General features: G+C 46.5%; 1 protein-coding gene across 1 annotated transcript in view; it reads left to right on the top strand.

The window, feature by feature from the left end:
* PACRG (parkin coregulated) overlaps nt 1-17764 on the top strand; it is a gene marked incomplete at its 3' end in the record, with an annotated part of 38366 nt that extends 20602 nt beyond the window's left edge. Inside the window, 2 exon segments of the mRNA XM_078624165.1 lie at nt 17484-17630; nt 17632-17764. Coding sequence (XP_078480291.1) covers nt 17484-17630; nt 17632-17764 — 280 coding nt within the window.
* Between the last annotated feature and the right edge of the window lie 298 nt (nt 17765-18062).

The raw sequence follows: 18062 nt of genomic DNA, 5'->3' as shown, positions 1-18062 counted from the left end.
CTTTCCGCCAAATGTGTTGTGTTTTTTCTGTATGTTCTGGTCTGGTCCTTATTCCGATGACACATGTGAATACTTTGATCCGTGCGGTGCCACGGATGGCATCTTCCCTCCCGTCAGTACCGAGCTGTGCTCTCCTGTGGCGTTGTAGGAGCAGGTCTGAGGTGGTGATAGATCCATCCATCGAAGTCGCTGCCTGTTGGTGTCACTCAGCCAGCGAGTAGGGAAACCTCAGGGCACTGCTTGGGGGTCCAGGAGATTTCCACACGTCCTTCACAGCCTGCTTTCAGGACGAGGATACCGATGCAGGCAGGGGGGTGGGGTGGGGGGAGAGCGGCACACACTGTGTATGTACAAACTGAAAAACTATGAACAAACTGTTACTATGGGTGCAACTCTTTTAAATTCTGACCACTAACCCTGGATTTACACTGGCTGCGTGTGCGTTGCGTCTCCGATCTGTCTTTGCTCCGTCAGCGCGCTCCGTTCATTTACACCGGATGCGTTTCTACTGCGTCGCGGCTCCGGTCCGTCAGTCACGTGACCGACAAGTTCCCGCGGTGAAAACACGTATAATCGCGCGAAACTTCATGTATGTGTGATAAATCCAGGAAGGAACACCAGGAAGGAACACCTGTTGGAGAAACAGAGGAGAGTTGGACTTGCTTGTGTTTGACTTTTTTTTCGGTGTTTTGTGCTTTTACCATGGGGAAGTAGCTCGTTCATAAATAAATACTCTCAATAAATGTAATGTGTTGAAAGTACTGATGAAATAGTGTGAAATACGATGTGGCGTCAACGTCGAGCGTTTTATTGTGAAAAGTAACCGGATATTTATTTTGTTTCTCTGTTGGACTTCCTGCCCCCGCTCTATGGATTTTGCGCCAGATTTATGCGTCTCAGCTCCGGCATCCGTCAGAAATAGAACCTCTGCGTATTTGCGACGCAGCGCTCCGGACTGACGGAGCTGAGAGGGATCGGAGACTCAACACAACGCAGTCGGTGTAAATGGACACATTGATTAGAATGAAAACGTATTTGATCCGGCGCCGTGCCTTATCGGAGACGCAACGCACACGCAGCCGGTGTAAATCCAGGGTTTAGTCTTCCACGTGCAGCTGTTACCATCATCCAGGAGCTTCCACCTGCTGGAGCAAGAAAACATGGGGGGGGTATCCGTCCTTGCTGAGAAGTTCTGCCTTAATTTGAGTATATTTTCACACTGTCCCTCACAGAAAGTCTGACTGAGGATGATTGGCCCATCAATAGCACCTCATTAGTGTCCCTGTTTTGTTCTTACATCTGGTTTTATTTCACAGCTAATTCCTCATTAGAGTATTTCTTTTCCCTTAATGACCAGCAAAACGTGTTGCATAATGTATAATTAGAACATTGTGCTGATGTTGGTAGCAGCCCTTGTCCACTAGTTTGTACATTACTTCAAAGACCTTTGGTGGCAGCGTTTTGCTGGATGTGTCTGATGGTTTGTGGGAGATTGAGAGAACAGAAGATGCTGACGAAGCCGAGCGAAGAAGAGCAAAGGGACGGACGATCATCCCGCAAGGTCAAATGTCAGCTCATCAAACAGGAAAGGCTTTCTCACGCCCTCTGCGTCTCTGCGCACGAGGTTCCCTCCGGCGTCCATGCGGGACGCAGTGGGCCTCGACGGCAACTCTGAAGTCAATGTATGTCAATAGGAGACACACTCAGCTGCTGACGTCCATGTGGGATGTGGATGTGGGTGGAGCTAAAGGGGGCTGAACAACAGCAGTCAGAGAGGTTTGTGGTTTATAACAATTTTGTTGGGTTTTTCGTTGACCCAAAGACTTTCCAAGCCCGTTTGAAATATTTATTTCCATTTTTTTAGCTGGTTATTTGTGTCAATGTGCTGCTCGTCTCTGAGGTCTCTGCGTCGGCTGACAGCCCGCTGCAGCTCATAGACTACAACAAGGTGCCTCCAATATCGGTATCAGACACTAAGAACTGCATCAAAGCAGCACAGTGGAAGACCACCGGGGATGGCGACAACGTGAGAGGCCGACATGGCAACACATGTCTGAGACACGATGATAGAGAGTTGACAGATAGTGAGAGGAATATTCCACGTCTACGAGAGGGGACGGGGGTCACTTAGCTGCCAGAGCGACAGCTGGTTTGAGCAGCAGCCAGACACCCTGGGGATCTCTCAGAAATTCTTCCGGGTCTGTCTCTGGGCCTCTGGGCTGTTGTGGGTTAAAAAGGGCCAGCGAGATAGAAGTGGGAGTCACTGATTTTGCGTGCCTGTGCAAGTGAGGGGAGATAAAACGGAGGAAATGTTTTCTACGCTGATAGAAGAAAAAGAGCTACCTGTTCTACTCCAGGCGCACGGCCCACAGTCCTTTAACTCAAGTGGAAGTTTCCAGCTCGGTTTAATGAGACCACCATAACCTTCAGGCAGATTTAATATCGAAGTTGACAGCGGAGAATTCAGCCTTTTGTTGGACTGGTGTCTTCCTCGTAGCTCTTTTAATCTCCATTTCCGACGTGAATCCACAGACGGCCCACGCTGGGTGTAGTAATATCACTGAGAGGGCTAAGACATTGATTTAGAGCCACTAAATAGATGCTCCACATAATCAACTTTGCATTCTTGATGTGAGACGCTTTCCAGGGTGGGCTGGCTTTCAAATGTAAATTTTGCCAGCAAACTTAAATCATTTAGTGCTTTTTACTCGAAGCGCATCTTTGACAACAATAAATCACAAGGCTACTGCATCCATTAGTAGATTGGCTCCGCTGTAGATGGAAGTATAAAAGGAGAGAGAGAGACACCGGGAGAGAGATTGTGTGTGTGTGTGTGCGCGTGTGCGTGTGTGTGCGTGTGCGTGCGCGCGCCACTGGTCTTTTATAATCAACAGTAGCCGTTTCCGAGCCTCAGTAGCCAGACACTGCGGCACACGGGCCCATAAACCTCTGGACACATACATCACAACAATAGGCTCATTGATTCGCCAGCCAGGACGCTGAGTGAAGCGCTGTTTTTTTCTTTTCTTTTTCTTTTTTTTTTCCGCTCTCTTTCCAGAGGTCCTGTCACACTCATAATCCTCCCTGTGTCCATGAGACGCCCACGACGGATCTTCAGCGGGCGTCCTTCATGCCTCACAGTCTTCAGCTGACACTCGCTGTGTGAGTGGGCTCTCCAACTCATCCTCATTCTGTCACACACGCTCGCCCCTCACACACACACACACACTTTTACAGACACTAGCTGTGCCTGCCTTTTCTCTTTCATTTCCTTCGGAAGGATTTCATTGTATTTGGATAAGTGCAGGTTACAGTGTGTCCACCATTTTCAGAAAGATAGATTTTTTTTTTTTTCAAATTGCAAAAAGAGAGAGAAGGGGACGAGAAACGGGGCCAAGTAGAGGCCTGGAGCTCTGACTGAGCACTGACTGAGCGCTACACACTGTGCATTGTTGACCCCGGAAATCCATTATTGGATTTTGTGTCCGATATTAACTGGCTGTAAATATGAAAATGCCTGTTTGAGGCTGCACCTCAGAACTCGGTGATCAGATATGACCACAGATAGACTCTGGCTCTATCCGTCTGTGTTTTCTCCTCCTTTTAGAACGAGCCCAGAGTTGTATTTTTAGTCGTGTGTGTCATGTCATCAGCTGCCTTAGCAAGTTTCGTCCGCTCCAACTCAGACGTATTCATCTTCTTCATTTTTTTTTGTGTGTTTCTCACACAGCAGAAAAGGAAAAAGGCAAAACGAGACGAAAGAAAACAGTTAGGTGATCATCCCTTTTTTTTTTCTCTCGGCGCTGTGCTGTATGTTCAAATCGGATTGCCCCACTCTACATTCTGTATGATCAAAGCTCGCACATCAAACACCTCAGCTGTCAGACAAGCGAGTTACCTATCCCAAGGCTTCAGGAAATGTGGCTCAAACCATCCAATTACTTCACCGTGATGCAGGGAGAATTCTCCACCAGCTCACCGGAGAGTCGGCGAAGGTTTAACCAACGGTATTTGTCTGCAGCGTATTAGTTCCTTCACACTCCTTGAATTCACAAAGTAGGTTTCTCTGCAAACGTAACCACATCCCTGCTTATGAACAGGACAATAAACAGTGGATAGGTTCTATTCCTGCTGCACAATATGTTAATCAGCCTCCTTCACTCTATCTCGCTGTCTTCAGAGTCAAGTAGGGGACCCTCTTCCATCTGCAGGTCCCTCGATCTGTCTTCACTGGAGAGTTCTGGCACGTCACCGGGCGGCTCAACCAACCCATTACGATCCAGTTCAAGTGCAGGGCTCATCAGTTTGGTGTCGCGGAGAAAAAATGGCCGCGTCCTTGTGACCTTTCTAATTATCCTGATGCATCAAGTGCTAAAGCAAACAAGCGAAGTGGCGAGTGTCAGGCTGAGGGTGAATAACTCGTCATTATCTACCAAAGGAGTGCAAACGGGAAGTCATCCGTGATCTTTGCCGGAAGCGCAAGGGAGTGTGGGACAGTTCTGAAAACAATTTGGGGCTTTATGTGGTGTGGAACCTCTTTATTTCAGAGAGTGTGGCAGTAATCCGACCTTCAGATAATGAGGCCGATGCTGTAAATCCTCGGAAAACGAAGAGCAGCAGGGCTCATGTTCGTTGGTTCGTTCTGTCAGGGCATGCACCGGTTGCTGCGATGCTTTGCTTTTTTTTTTTTCCTCCCCCTTTTTCAAACTTAAGGCACAATTTTAATCGCACGAGAAGAACCACGGCTGCTCCTGGGTACGCGCACAGCTCGCGAGCAATCCTGCACTGTGTTTTCCGTGGCGTGTGTTCGTATCCTCATTAACGTGGAAAACTACGGAAGGAAGATGTAGATACAGCAACTCTAAAATGAAGAAAGAAGCCATGAAAACATGATGCTCAGTGTAGTCAAATCAGCCTGGAATGTGTCACTGCAGATTTGATTTGTTTTGGTGCACACAGAAGCTGTCGGGATGTTTTAGGGAACCGACGGGGAACTTTTCCATAAATACTCTGATCTTTTCAGCGTGTTTTAAATTAAGCTGATTCATCATTATTGCGGTGATCACTGGTTCGATTCCCGGCCGGTTCTTTCTGTGGAGCTTGTGCGCTCTCCCCGTGTCTGTGTGGCTTTTCTCTGGGTACTCCGGTTCATGACAAATGCCGTGAGTGTGACCGGTTGTCTGCGGTAACATGCTGAGCCCTGCTGTGTGATCGGCCCAGCGTGTGCGCCACATAAGGAACAATATGTATCACGACAACCAGTTCTCAGGGCAACTGTCAGACACGGTGAACACAGAGAGAGAGAGACTGTTTACTATTTTAAAGTGGAAAGAAAAGAGGATTTAATTCAAATGACGCGAAGCTGATAAAGAAGCAAACGTGATGTGTGCGTGTGCAGGTGTTGTTGTTCTCAGGCCAGTTGCCAATGTAATTTGTTGCCTCTTGGCGGTGCGAGCGTCGGCGGCTGCTGGTCGGAGCCGGGGCAGTAGTTAGTGGAGGCAATCCAGTGGCCTCTTTTAGCTCGTCGGTCTGCTCACGTCTTCAGGGCTCCCCGCGAGCGCCCTCTGCCTCGCCGCGCTCCGGCTAAGAGCTAATTAAAATGGAGCTAATTGAACAACGCGTTGGCAGGCGAGCACGCCCGACTCCCCCGGCTCTGCACCTCAGCGCACACACCCAAAGACAGACGTCCGTTTCCTCATTGGCCGATAACACTGCGGGGACATGTGTTTACCTTTAGGGCTTTTATGGCAATTACACTCCTGTGCTCTCTTTGCCTCTTTCATTTCCCGTTTATGCGTTGATTTAATTGGCATTCGGTGCGCCGTCATTCTCTAAGTGTCTGAAAAGGTCGGGGTCAGAGGGGACGGGCGCAGCGTTCAAACCCTTCTGTGCACACGCAGAAGTAATTAAAACTAGTCCGTTGACTTAAATAACAGGATTAAAATCAAACAAACAAACAAACAAAACCAGACGAGTTCTAATCAGTTCTGTCCAATCTGCTCGGCCAATATATTTATTAGTACGTGTCGACAGTGGATCTCGCCTCATTTTTTATTCATTAGTTTTGTATCAAATAGATGAGTTCAAATACAAACCATTAAGCGTCTTTATACAAATGTGTTTGGGCACTTTCACCGACAGTTGTGGATTGATAAAAGTATTTCCAGATACTGTTTTATGTCTTGGTTAAAGATGACTTATCGATAGGTCTATAAATAAATGTAATCTGCTTTAATTAAACCTGTCATTCAGTTATTTGATGAACAGATTTTATTCACGTTTCTGCCGTGGAGTCAGTGTCGGTGAAGTATTTAAATTTTAAACCGTCGTAAAGTGGCCGACATGGCCCCCGTCTGCCGTGAATAATGGACGAGGACGAGCAGATCAGCATGTGTAAGAGGAACGTGGGTGGAGACTCTGGTGTGAGCCGACTGGCTGTGTCAGATGATCTGCCAGCATGTCTGCTGACCCCCAAAGAACAACATGACAAAAAGATGCCAGATCAGACGCAGGCGCTGGACGGACACGTGACGCTGGCGAGACTCGACGGGCTAGTTTGTGCTGTGCCGGGAAGTATTTGTCACTCGCTCATTAGAGTCGCACGTACACGTTGCAGTTTCGGGATGCCGCAGGCCAAAGATGAGGAATGGGGAAGGGACGGTGGTCCTACGTGGCACAGGGAGAGGTTCACGCTGACAAGTATCTGAAATGGAACGTGGCTGCTACGGCCTAACGTGCGCTAAACAGCCAATCAGAAAACAGCACGACATGAACGATCAGTCTTGTCGGGCTGACGATGCTTGACAGCAGAAGCCTTGTTTACATGATTCGTCCTCCAGCTGTTTACACACGCTTGTCTTACTCACTTTCATTGTTTCCCACTGAAGACGGACGGGTGACGCGGCGCCGTTCTTTTGTTTATCCTGTAATGATCGCATGCGGTTGGCATGATCATCTGGCAGTGGACGGACATCAGAGTTAATGTCACACACGTGTTTGTGTGGTCCGTGTCGCTCAGCGTGGCGTATTGACAAATTCACGAGGTGTCACATTCGGCTGGAGGCCCTAATAATAGATGCATATCTATCTGAATCTGTGGCTGAGCTCCATCTTGTCTCCGTTGTCTTGGAAATGTAGAACAAAATAACCTTAAAAAGAGAAAATGTGAGCATGAAGTGCATGAAATCGCCTCTCCTCCAGAAAGGGAGTGTCTCTCCATCAAGTCTGTATTTTTGTTTCATCAGTATCATTTCCATTCCTCCTATGTGTGGAAAAAGCAGCAGCGCACAAACATGAAGTCCTCTCGCGCCTCGGCTCAAAGCGTCAGCGGCGTTTACCCGCGCTGGATGTTTGTTCAGCCGATACGTTGAACAAACAGCCTGCAGACCATGAAGAGGGTTCACTAATCTCATGAAAAACAAGTACAGAATCACTGATAGCACCTTTAATTTTTCTGCAGCCCCCAATCCCCCAGTAATCCACCTCTGTCTCTGCGGATGGTGCTGATTATGTTTAATTATGCTGATGAATGGTAGCGCTGAGGGTACTCCATCAGCATTTTATTATCTGTCTTCTCTCTCTGCTGTATCGTGACTAAACCGAGCCGGTGGAGGAGAAGACGCACGCAGAGCTTTCAACACTGCGGGTTGTCTTGCTTTCGTAATTGATGGATTTACAGTTTATGTCCTTTTCTAATCAATGATCACGTATCTGTTGTTTCTTTATTTGGTTATTGTGTGTGTCTATGTATTAGAAAGAAAAAGCAGAAAGCACGCTTGTAATGGCCTGAAAGCTACAAAGATTATGCATTTCCGAACTACGCATGCTGATCATCCTTTGTAACTGCGCTTAAAAATACTCCATGATTACATTCTGTTTCACACATTTCGTACCATTTCTCAAAAAGTAGCGGTGTGTGTTTTTGCAGTGGAAGCACACAGCGTGAAGGAATCCCCGCTGCTCATTGAGAGACGACTGAGTCCTCCTCTGACATTGCTCTTGAATGTGCACTCTTAACATTCAAGCAAAGATTACGCCCCATCCCATCCCAATCCGCCTCTCACTTAATTGGCTTAGATGAATATCTAAAGAGCTAAAGCTGGGTTTAAGCCACGCAATTAGTGGAGTGCTGTTATTGAATTTACATGGACGCCATGGATACCGATTGCGTCTCGCAAACAACCTTCGAACCGCCGTCCATATTTGACGGTAATACACTGTACGACGTTTATTTTTAGAGAAGAGGGAGTGAGGAAGGAGTGGGTGTGAGAAAATTGCACAGAATTCAATATGCCCTGTAATTATCATGTGTAATAGCCTGTAAAATCCTAATATCTATCCAGCCACTCGGAAAGGCACAAGAAATGGTCTGACCACTTAGCCCACTTTCTTTGGCCCTTTCCTGGTCATGACAGACGGCCCTGTCTGGAAAGCAGGGGGAAATAATACGAGCCATATTTCATTCAAAGCCTTCTCATGTATGCTGCTTTCTCTCGCTCTTTTTTTTTTTTTTTCAAAATGGACTCCCTGCCGTTCCCCATCCTTCCAGAGGTTCACCTCTGCTGAATCAGGAAAGGTAACGGGGGGGCTGCATCCTGCAGGCTTATCAGTTCAGAACCACATTACAACCACATGAATGTCCGCTTTTTTTTTCTCCACAGTTTCTGAGGTTTCATTCGGCATTGGCTGTCTGTGCAGCTCATTTTTTCGTGGATGAGAAAATACATGAATGTGTTTCTTATTTCTCTTCTTTTATCCAGAAAAAGGGCTGAATCAGCTAAACCTGTGTCACATTCAATTAGGTTAATCAAAATAGTCATATCTTGTGTTGACTTCTCAATAGCAATGGGCAAAAACAGTTCTTTTAGGTGCAGTGAATCATTAGAATCCGTTCAGTAAAAGGTCAGAAAAAGGTCAGAAACTTCGTGCCCCGAATCCTTCCCTGCTTTCGTGTCAGTCTCCAAAACAGCAGAAAGACTCGTTTGATTTGTCAAATGCAGTGACAAAGTTGCTAAGTTGGCAACGCTTGTTTGAGTCTAGTTTCGTTTTCTAGTCTAGTGAGTGATTTGTGTTGAACGACTTGTTCGCAGGGAATGAATCAACCACAGCAGTTCACTGCTGGAATGGAAGGTAAAGTACACCTGTAAACAACAAGGTATGAATATATTAATACAACTTTTTTTGATTATCAAATGTAGATTAGTAGTTAGGATGAATGTGTTGTACCTAAAAGTGTGTGTGTGTGTGTGTGTGTGTGTGTGTGTGTGTATGTGTGTGCGCAGCAGTTAACAGGAGGGCAGTGCACACCTCCAGTTTCTGCAGTAAACCTGTCAGACACATCCCCATCTTCATCTCCTGGCTGTTCACTTTGTCACCTGACAATGCCTGTCACATCGCTCGGCAGGCTTTTGTGTGAGAACAGAGAGAGAAACGCATCCGTCTTTCACACTGCGACGGCGACAGAACACCAGCAGAAACGACAGCTGCAAACAAAAGCAGCGGTCGTCTGTTCTCTTATTCACACGTCTGTGAAGGTGAAGAGTCTGAGATCATCACAAATCAATAGTCTGGATGTGTGGTGATGACCGAGAGCCGTTGGTCTCTCACATTTCTCTTTTCTGCGGCAAAACCACAGCTCGCCTGCCTCCAGAGCAGAAGGGCCGACTTTTCCCTCGTTTCTACCTTCGGCACTTGGAGCTCAGCCGCCACAACCGGCTCGATCATTGTCCTAATGTCACACGTGAGAAGAGCAAGCAGCGCTCGCCACTGCTGGGAAAGATTCCTCCATCCTGTGGCACTCCGATAAGCTCTGACTTACTTCCTCGATGTGGGTCACAGAGACGAGCAGGCGCACAGCTTGTCGTGCCTTTTGTAATTACATGTGCTTGACTGCACCTTTTTTTTTTTTTGCTCCCCTCACTCTCCCTCTCCTTCCAAATGGAACTAGATTTGTGGGATCGTTTTCTGGGGATCGTTGTGCAGAGACAAATCCCTGTACGCCATCTTTGGGCCTCAGCTGTTTCACTACTCTTTCACTCACTCATGCTGCTTTCCTGTAAAGCTAGAACAGGCTGGAATAGAACATCTTGTTAGAAGGACTTTTTTAAAATTATTATTATTCATTCATCACCTCCCGTTGCTCCGGTTACGGGTCGTGGTTGTGCTGTAGCCAATCCCAGCTGTCAACGGGTGAACTCATCAGGGCCACGTGATGGACAGATTCACGCTCACATTCTCACCTACAGGTGATTTACAATGATAATGCTGATTAACAGCATGCTGATTAACCTCAGCATGCTGTTGGAGGTGGGGGGACACTGGAGAACGCAGAGAGAACCCACGCTGACACGGGAAGAGCATGAAAACTCCCAGGACGGCGACAGTGGTCACCACTGGACCACCGTGTCGCTCTATTATTATTATTATTATTATTACTATTATTATTATTACTATTATTATTATTAATAATAATAATTACAACAATAATAATAGGATCGTTATTATTATTGACATTATTATTCAAAAGAAACAACGACTCTTGAAGTAGATAAAGAAGAAGTGGTTCTGATGTGAGCTCAGAAGCAGGTAGCCCTTTATTTCATGTGACATTTCAAAAGTGTTTCTATCACCCCCACTCATGAGGCCGTGCGCGTTACGCACATTAGTCAGCGCCTCAAATCAATCCTTTTCTCTTGGATTTTATCCTTTTGTCAAAGGCCCTGAGTGAGAGTGTTGAACTGTGGGATGGAAGATGCTATCAACGCTGGGGAAAAGACATCTCTATCCTCACAGGTGGATGATGGAGCTGTGTGTGTGTCTGTGTGTGTGTGTGTCTGTGTGTGTGTGTCTGTGTGTGTGTGTGTGTGTGTGTGTGTGTGTGTGTGTGTGTGTGTGTGTGTGTGTGTGTGAGAGAGAGATGTGAACCCTGATGCGGACCTCTTCTCAATCATTTCCACGTCCCTTGTTCATCAGCTGCACAGCCGGCTGCCGTTCCAAAGGTTTTTCTCATCACCTAACAAACGCCATCGTTACTTAACGCAGACCTTCAGTCACGTGCACACACACAGACACTGCCGCTCAGACCTAAGAAAACAAAAAAATCTAAAATATTTCCAACATAACTTGTCTCCAGTGATGTTACTGTTGTGTTTATTTTGAAATTACATTATGTAACACCATTGTATGTGACAATTTACTACCCAACAGCAGATATGTCGGCCTTATACCGTGGTCTGGGTGAATAGTTTTTTCTGATTGGCTGGCAGCTGCGTTAAAACCATGTAAGGGACACAAAGTTTGGCTCCAGGTTACATTTTCTAATACGGGGCAACAACCCGTCATGTTGGCAAGAGGCAGCTGTCAGTGGTAGGAACAACTGGACATTTGACAAGAAAACAAGCAAAATGGTTGCTATAGTAGACAGAGACACTTTCACATTATTTTTTTTACATTATTCACATTGATTTAAACATTTCTCTCGACTCGATCGGAGAGGACCAGGTAGATCTGGCTGAGGCAGGTTTGTACGGCGCCACCAAGCAGACAGGAGGCTCATTACAGCTCATTGTCTGTGGTGTGTTAATGTCAGTTTGAGCATCCAGAACTTAGAGCCATCTGTTATTTGCAGGTATTATTACATGTCATTAAAGATGCATGGCCATGTCTGCCGTGTTCCACTCAGAGGGACACGGCTGCGGTTGTGTGTTGTGCCCTGTAATTTCTGCCCATGCTGCTTTGTTGTCTCACACAGCGCGAACATTTGTCTTGTTCTCCATTGTTTTGGCTTCATACACAAAATCAATGGCGCTCGTTCATCACATGCGCACTGGAAATGAGCACATTTGTTGGAACATTCGCGAGGATTTTCCTTCAGCACGCGAGCACAAGGAGTAAGATTTATCAACGCGCTGGCAGTCGATGCGACACTCATGGTATTTGCTTGCTGAAAAAGCATTATTTGGGCCCCGTACGTTCCCCCTGCATGACATGTAACCACACACACACACACACACAGTGAGAAGAGGATCGCTGAAGGTTTTGTTTGACGTCTCCATGTCCTTTCCTTTTTTAAAACGGTGTTAATTTGACATTCATTTATTTCACCTTTGTCTCTTGACATGCACACATGGGTGAATGTTCTGTGCCTCTTCAGTCACAGTGTCAGTTATTAATTGTTCGTTCCATGTCCAAAAAAAAAAAATCTTAATTTAAAGCTTTAAATACCCCTGACAGGTCATTTACTAACACCGTTCCAGCTGCATCTCCTTCCTCAGTTACATCCCATGTCACATTCTTATTCCAACACCAAGTCAGCATGTCTTATTTCCCCTTTAAGAACAGGATTTTACCTGAAGGGTGCCGTTGAAGTCCAAGCAGTTCACATACTGACCTGCGACGTGTGAACACAGAACATTCAGTAAGAGTCGATAGAAACAAAGAAAGGGGAAAAGAACTGACCATAATTAACTTTCAGCCTGTGAAATCCTGCGTGAACATTCCCTGCGAGCTGAGTACAAGTGTCTAATTCATGCATAGATACAAACAGGAACTTGCTCCTGTTGAAAGCGCGCAGCAGCACGTCAGCTGCACACAAACACTCTCTCCGGTTTCTGTTCCCATCACAAACAACCGCTGATGGATTGGCCCTTTCCATTTTAAACAGGGAGAAAACACACGCCCCCGGGGACCCTGGTGTGTGGAAGTACTTTGAAGTGTCCACATTTAATTCTTCTGTATGATAAATGAGAGGAGAGCCGCCGTTGTAGCCTGTGAGGAAAAGCTCAGTGCGCTCGACGAGGGGAGCCGGTAACAAATGTAGCTATAGCTGATAAGCTGGCTGCGTCTTTTGCTCGCGCTTGTTGTTGTGCTCCCTGCAGACCCCCACAGCCAGATAACAAATCCATCCTATCCATCAAACCCATCAATGGCTGGCTGCAGATTAGAGACAGTGATTTTGGGGCTGATTGGAGGGGAAATGCTGATTACACCCCCCCCACCCCCAGACTTGATTACACTGTGTGTTGTCAAGCTCGTCTGCTGAGCTGTAATCACTGTTAGAGCAGCAGCCGGCCGGCCCTCGCTCACGCTGCGACTTCACGCTCATCGATAGGTTGGTTAAACGGCCACTGTGGGCGTTTTCCAACGGAAACTCAGCGGTTTGTCACACCGACAGGTGGAAGAAAAGCTAGTTTTTAGCGCAGGAATCACACTCAGGTATGGAACAAAGCAAACTCCTGACCGGGGGCCCCCCAAAAACAGGTGGTCTGGATCGGGGCTTTCTGTCCAAACTCTGGTGTCAGTCACATGACACGTCATTATCAGACCTCAGACACACATAGAGGGAACACCAACACACTGTCGTCCACGTCTTCACTGACCAGCAACCTGCAGCAAAGTCAAACACTCGTGTTTATTCACGTGACTTTTGCTTTTGCTCAAGAACATGTGTCACTGAATAATAATAAGAACAAACCTGGACATCTTCTGCCTCACTGAGACACAGGCTCCAGACTCCGCCCATCTTTGAAACTCAAATGGTGCCCCCAAATAACAATGTATGTATTTATGTTATATTATCATTTATTAGTTTATTTGTTGTTTATCTGTTTACAACTTATTATTAGAACCACCTGCCAGTGTGTTTCTTCATCTCTGAGCTGGTGGTTCACGGACCATCCCTCGTACCACCTCATGTGGTCCCCGGTGTTGGGCTGGGGGGCCGCTGACCGTGACTGTCCGCCGATAGAAAACTCTTTGTCATCTCGGTGGGTGAGAGGTAGTTCTGCGCGCCGAATTCAACACACCCGGTGCCCCAGATTTCAGCCACGTTTGAAGCCTCACAATGGTCTGATCCAGCGTGTGTTGGGTATCATTTCAATTGACACCGTGCACTCCACGACGGCTGCTTTGAGTCGAGCACACTCGCACGCCTGTTAGATGGAAACAGCTGTCAGAGGAGATAGCGAGAGGACTCGCTTCTTATTCCCGCCCTTATCGTTTCCCCATTCCAGCCCTGCTCCTCTTCCCGTGACCTCCAACGCAGTCAAAAATATTTTTTTCCCCGTCTCCTCTTCCTCATCCTCGCACTGAGAGCACACGGTTTGATGACACCTGTCGGGATGGGGTGAATACATAAGTAAGTCTGTGTTGTCCAGGAGCTGCTTTAACTCACCATGATGTTCTAATTGATTGCGTTTCTGGAAAAAAAAAAGGAGGAGAAAAATATTTTTTGTGTCTTTGCTGTTTGTCGACATGATTGATTCTCAGGCTGAGTGCCACTCCAACAGGGTTTTCCCTCCAACAATTCACGCTCACATTTGAGCTGCGATTTACTCAACTGCTGCTTTGGGCAGATGAATGTAGGATTTCATCGTATTCTACTACTTGAGCCTACGTATTTGTCCACACATGATGTCACAGCGACGCCGAGTCAGTTCGATGTCCACTGATGACTGACGAGAATTCTCTGGTGTCCTCCTGGATCTGTGTAATACATGTGGTGTTTTCAGTGCTGCATGTCTTTTTGACATGTACGCGCTGTCAAACGTCAGTCAGCACCGCTCAAACACACCGTCTGCTTGTAACAACACTCCCAGACAAAACAATGGATCGTTGTTCTACGTTTGTGGATGTGCACGTGTTTCAAACGCAGCTCAGGACAGCTGCAAATGTACTATGAGAGCCGTGCTTTTAGTTTAGAAAAGAACACAAAATATCAACTGCCAACCTGAATAAGTTAGCTTGTTTTGAAATTAAGAAATCACTAAACAAATGTATTTTTATTTAAACAAACAAAACAAAGTAAAATAAACAAAATAAAATAAAATAATACATAAGATAAAAACAACAAACAAAAATAAGCAAGAATTAAATCATAAAAAATAAATTCTTCATCTCTAACCCTGTTATGAAATACCCTGTTTGGACATTTCTTCAGCTCCACTTTGACACTGGTCCATACTTGCACTCCATGAACAGACTTATTCTATGTACGACTTATTCTATTCCATGAATAGAATAAACATATTCTATTCTATTCTACATTATTTTACGTAGCCTTGGCCTTCTGTAGCTAATCCTGCTCGGTACGACTATGCCTTCAGCCACCAATGACTCACAGCACCTTGGTAGAGAGCTCATCACATCTGAGCATGCCGGGTATGCTACAGGATGTCCCACATTTGCATTGACACACACACACACGTGTTCCAGTCCAGTTGTGGATGTGTGGATTTAAAGAGGCTCGCTGCTGTCCCCCTTCCTCCCGGTGTCTGGTCAGGGGACAACAAGCAGAGACTCTGTCTGATTCATGTCTGCTATTGTAAAGCTGAACAGAGGAGGACACACAGGTGTGTGTGTGTGTGTGTGTGTGTGGTGAGAGAGAGAGAGTCCCACAGCTAATTGTTTGCTTCTCTCCGCTCTCATTGACTCCCTGGGCTCTGTGAGGGTGATTCCCACCGGCACTCAAAGACAAACAAACCTGGGCGAAGAATCGATAACGGATACAAGAGTTCCCGCCTCAGTGTGGCTGATTGAGATTCTCTGGGAGTGTGTGTGTGTGTGTGTGTGTGTGAAGGAGTCTGCTGATTGTCCCCACTTCAGTGCTACCTTAAATCTCCAGCCCGTCCCTAAGTGGGTTTGTTTATGTGATTTTGATTAAGAGCATCACAGACTCCGGAGGCAAACTCTCCCAAACAGCCCGTTAATGCTACCAGGTACTGTAATGGACCCCCACAGCTTCCGCGCTGCTGGATTGTGTCTTCAAGTATTTAAAAAAAATTTTTTTTGGTGTGAAATCATATATTAATAAATATTTTTTGATAATTTTCATCCAGAAGATGGTTCCAGAAATATGAAACTCTTGGTGCCGATGCTGCTTCGTGTCACGTCTCGTGTTCATGACGTGCGTCTGACTCGACAGTGTCCTCCCGCCTCCGTCCTGGTCATCTCTCCACACTCGTGTTTAGGTTTTTGTCGTCGTCGGCAGTCCGCCTGACTCACAGCGACGAACTCCACCAAGAGCAGGAGAAGGTCCAAGGTTGGCCCGGCAAATGGCCTCCAAAGCAATCAGCCCTGTCTCTCTGCGCTGACAACGTGAGCCCCTCCATCTCTGTCGCCATCTTGCCACCCTGCCCAACTCCCTCCTCCTCTGTCCTTACCAAGTGGTGGGGGGGTTGTCAGCTTGGGGTGTGCCTTACTTTGAAGTCCTGGCCCTGACCGATGGCATAGCGAGGGCTGGGGACTTGAAAGCGCAGAGCGTCACTGCCTGGGTGACATTTGAGCACAGCGCAGCGTGACCCAGCGGGGTGTGTGGGTGTGGGTGTGTGTGTGCGTGTGCGTGGCGTGTGCGTGCTGCGTGCGTGCGTCGACGAGTGTGTCTCCTGACTCCGTGACTTTCAGCTGTCCTCAAGGACTCCTGGGGTCTATTTGCCTGCGTGCCAGCAGGATTACCTTTTCATTACACCACGAAGCCGCATCCCCTATTCGACCCCTGACCTCACGCTCAACAATGGTGCCATTGGGATGCGGCGCTACGGCTGATACCCCTCTTATCCAAACACACTCAGTAACTAGATCCCATCTATACACACACATACTGCGTTGGCTCTAGACCCGTTCTGCATTTCATATGATGTGCTGGACAAACACACAGGCGGAGGCTCAAGGACAGGGACGGTCGTTCCAGTTGGGTGTTTTCTGCGCCGCTCCCCCTGCCCCGATGGCCGCACACACTTGAGAGACTTTGCATCAAAATCAAAAACCTGTGACAAATGTCTTCAGCACCTAAAAGCAGCTGTTGGGGCCTTTATTGTGATGATACTGTTTCATTGAATAATATTTGTCCTTAATTACCTTCCTATGCGCAGGTACATGCTTTTTTTCAGATAATGTGTTGTATCCTGTAATTATACACCCTCATCGTTCTCCCTTTGTTGTTGATGTTCCATTGACTCGGATCATAATCAGCATCATGTGACTGAACACGACACACTGCGGGGACATGTGTGTCCTTAGAGTCCAATGTCAGAGTAAACGTCCTCGTGTCATGATCTCATGAGCAGCAGCTGTCCTCAGTCCTCAGCGATGTGTCCAGAAGTGTGTGTGTGTGTGTGTGTTTATGACCCTGAAGGGAGGAACTTTAGCTTTCACATATTGTGCAAAGCTGATATCAACAAACAACAACAGAGGAATGATGCTGCCTTCATGTGCAATCAGTTTTGTTTTTTATTTTTTATTTTATTTGTTGAGCACACAATAAAAGTACAAATGAAAACAAATTTAAAATAAAATAAAGTTCTGGTTAATATGAGTGCCCGAGGAGATCACCTTTGATCTATCTAGCTGTGGTGGGCAGCTCATTAGTGAGCAGCAAACCTCCTGGAAGCCAATGGTCTCCTTCAACACGCATTCTCACACCAATTTCCTTCATGAACGACGCTCTCGATGGACCTCTGCCAGTTTCTGACGTGAACGTCTCTCCTCAGGTGGACATCGAGAAGCTGGACTACCACCACTACCTGCCCATGTTCTTTGATGGCTTATGTGAGACAATTCACCCGTACGAGTTCTTCGCTCGCCAAGGAATCCATGACATGCTGGAGCACGGCGGCTCGATGATCCAGCCCGTCATCCCCCCAGCTCATCATCCCCATAAAGAGTAAGAAACACACACAACACACACGCACAATCGCCATCCCACCTCACATAGCCTCTTTACGTGTTGATGCCGTGTCGACCTTCAGCTCCAACACGATGAGAGAACATGGTTTGTCGTCTGTCATATGAACTAATGTGAACACTTTACTATTCATATTTGAAAAGGGAGTCATTCAAGATTCAGTACTTTATTCACGTGTCCTCAGCATTACAAAATGAAACAAATGCATTTCAGTTAGAAGATAAAAGCAGGCACATATAAAGTGCATAGTGCATGGTTGAAAAGTCCACAAAATAAAATATAAAAGTATAAAATATAGACAATAAAGTAAAAATAATAAATGAGCAGACTCTGTAAAATACAAATTTAAATATGCCGGAGTTTGCAGACATTCCAGTCATTTAAC

Source organism: Lampetra planeri, unplaced genomic scaffold, assembly GCF_965212315.1.
Source record: "Lampetra planeri unplaced genomic scaffold, kcLamPlan1.2.h2 scaffold_644, whole genome shotgun sequence".
Lineage (NCBI taxonomy): Eukaryota > Metazoa > Chordata > Hyperoartia > Petromyzontiformes > Petromyzontidae > Lampetra > Lampetra planeri.
This window is presented reverse-complemented; position numbering and strand designations above follow the sequence as displayed.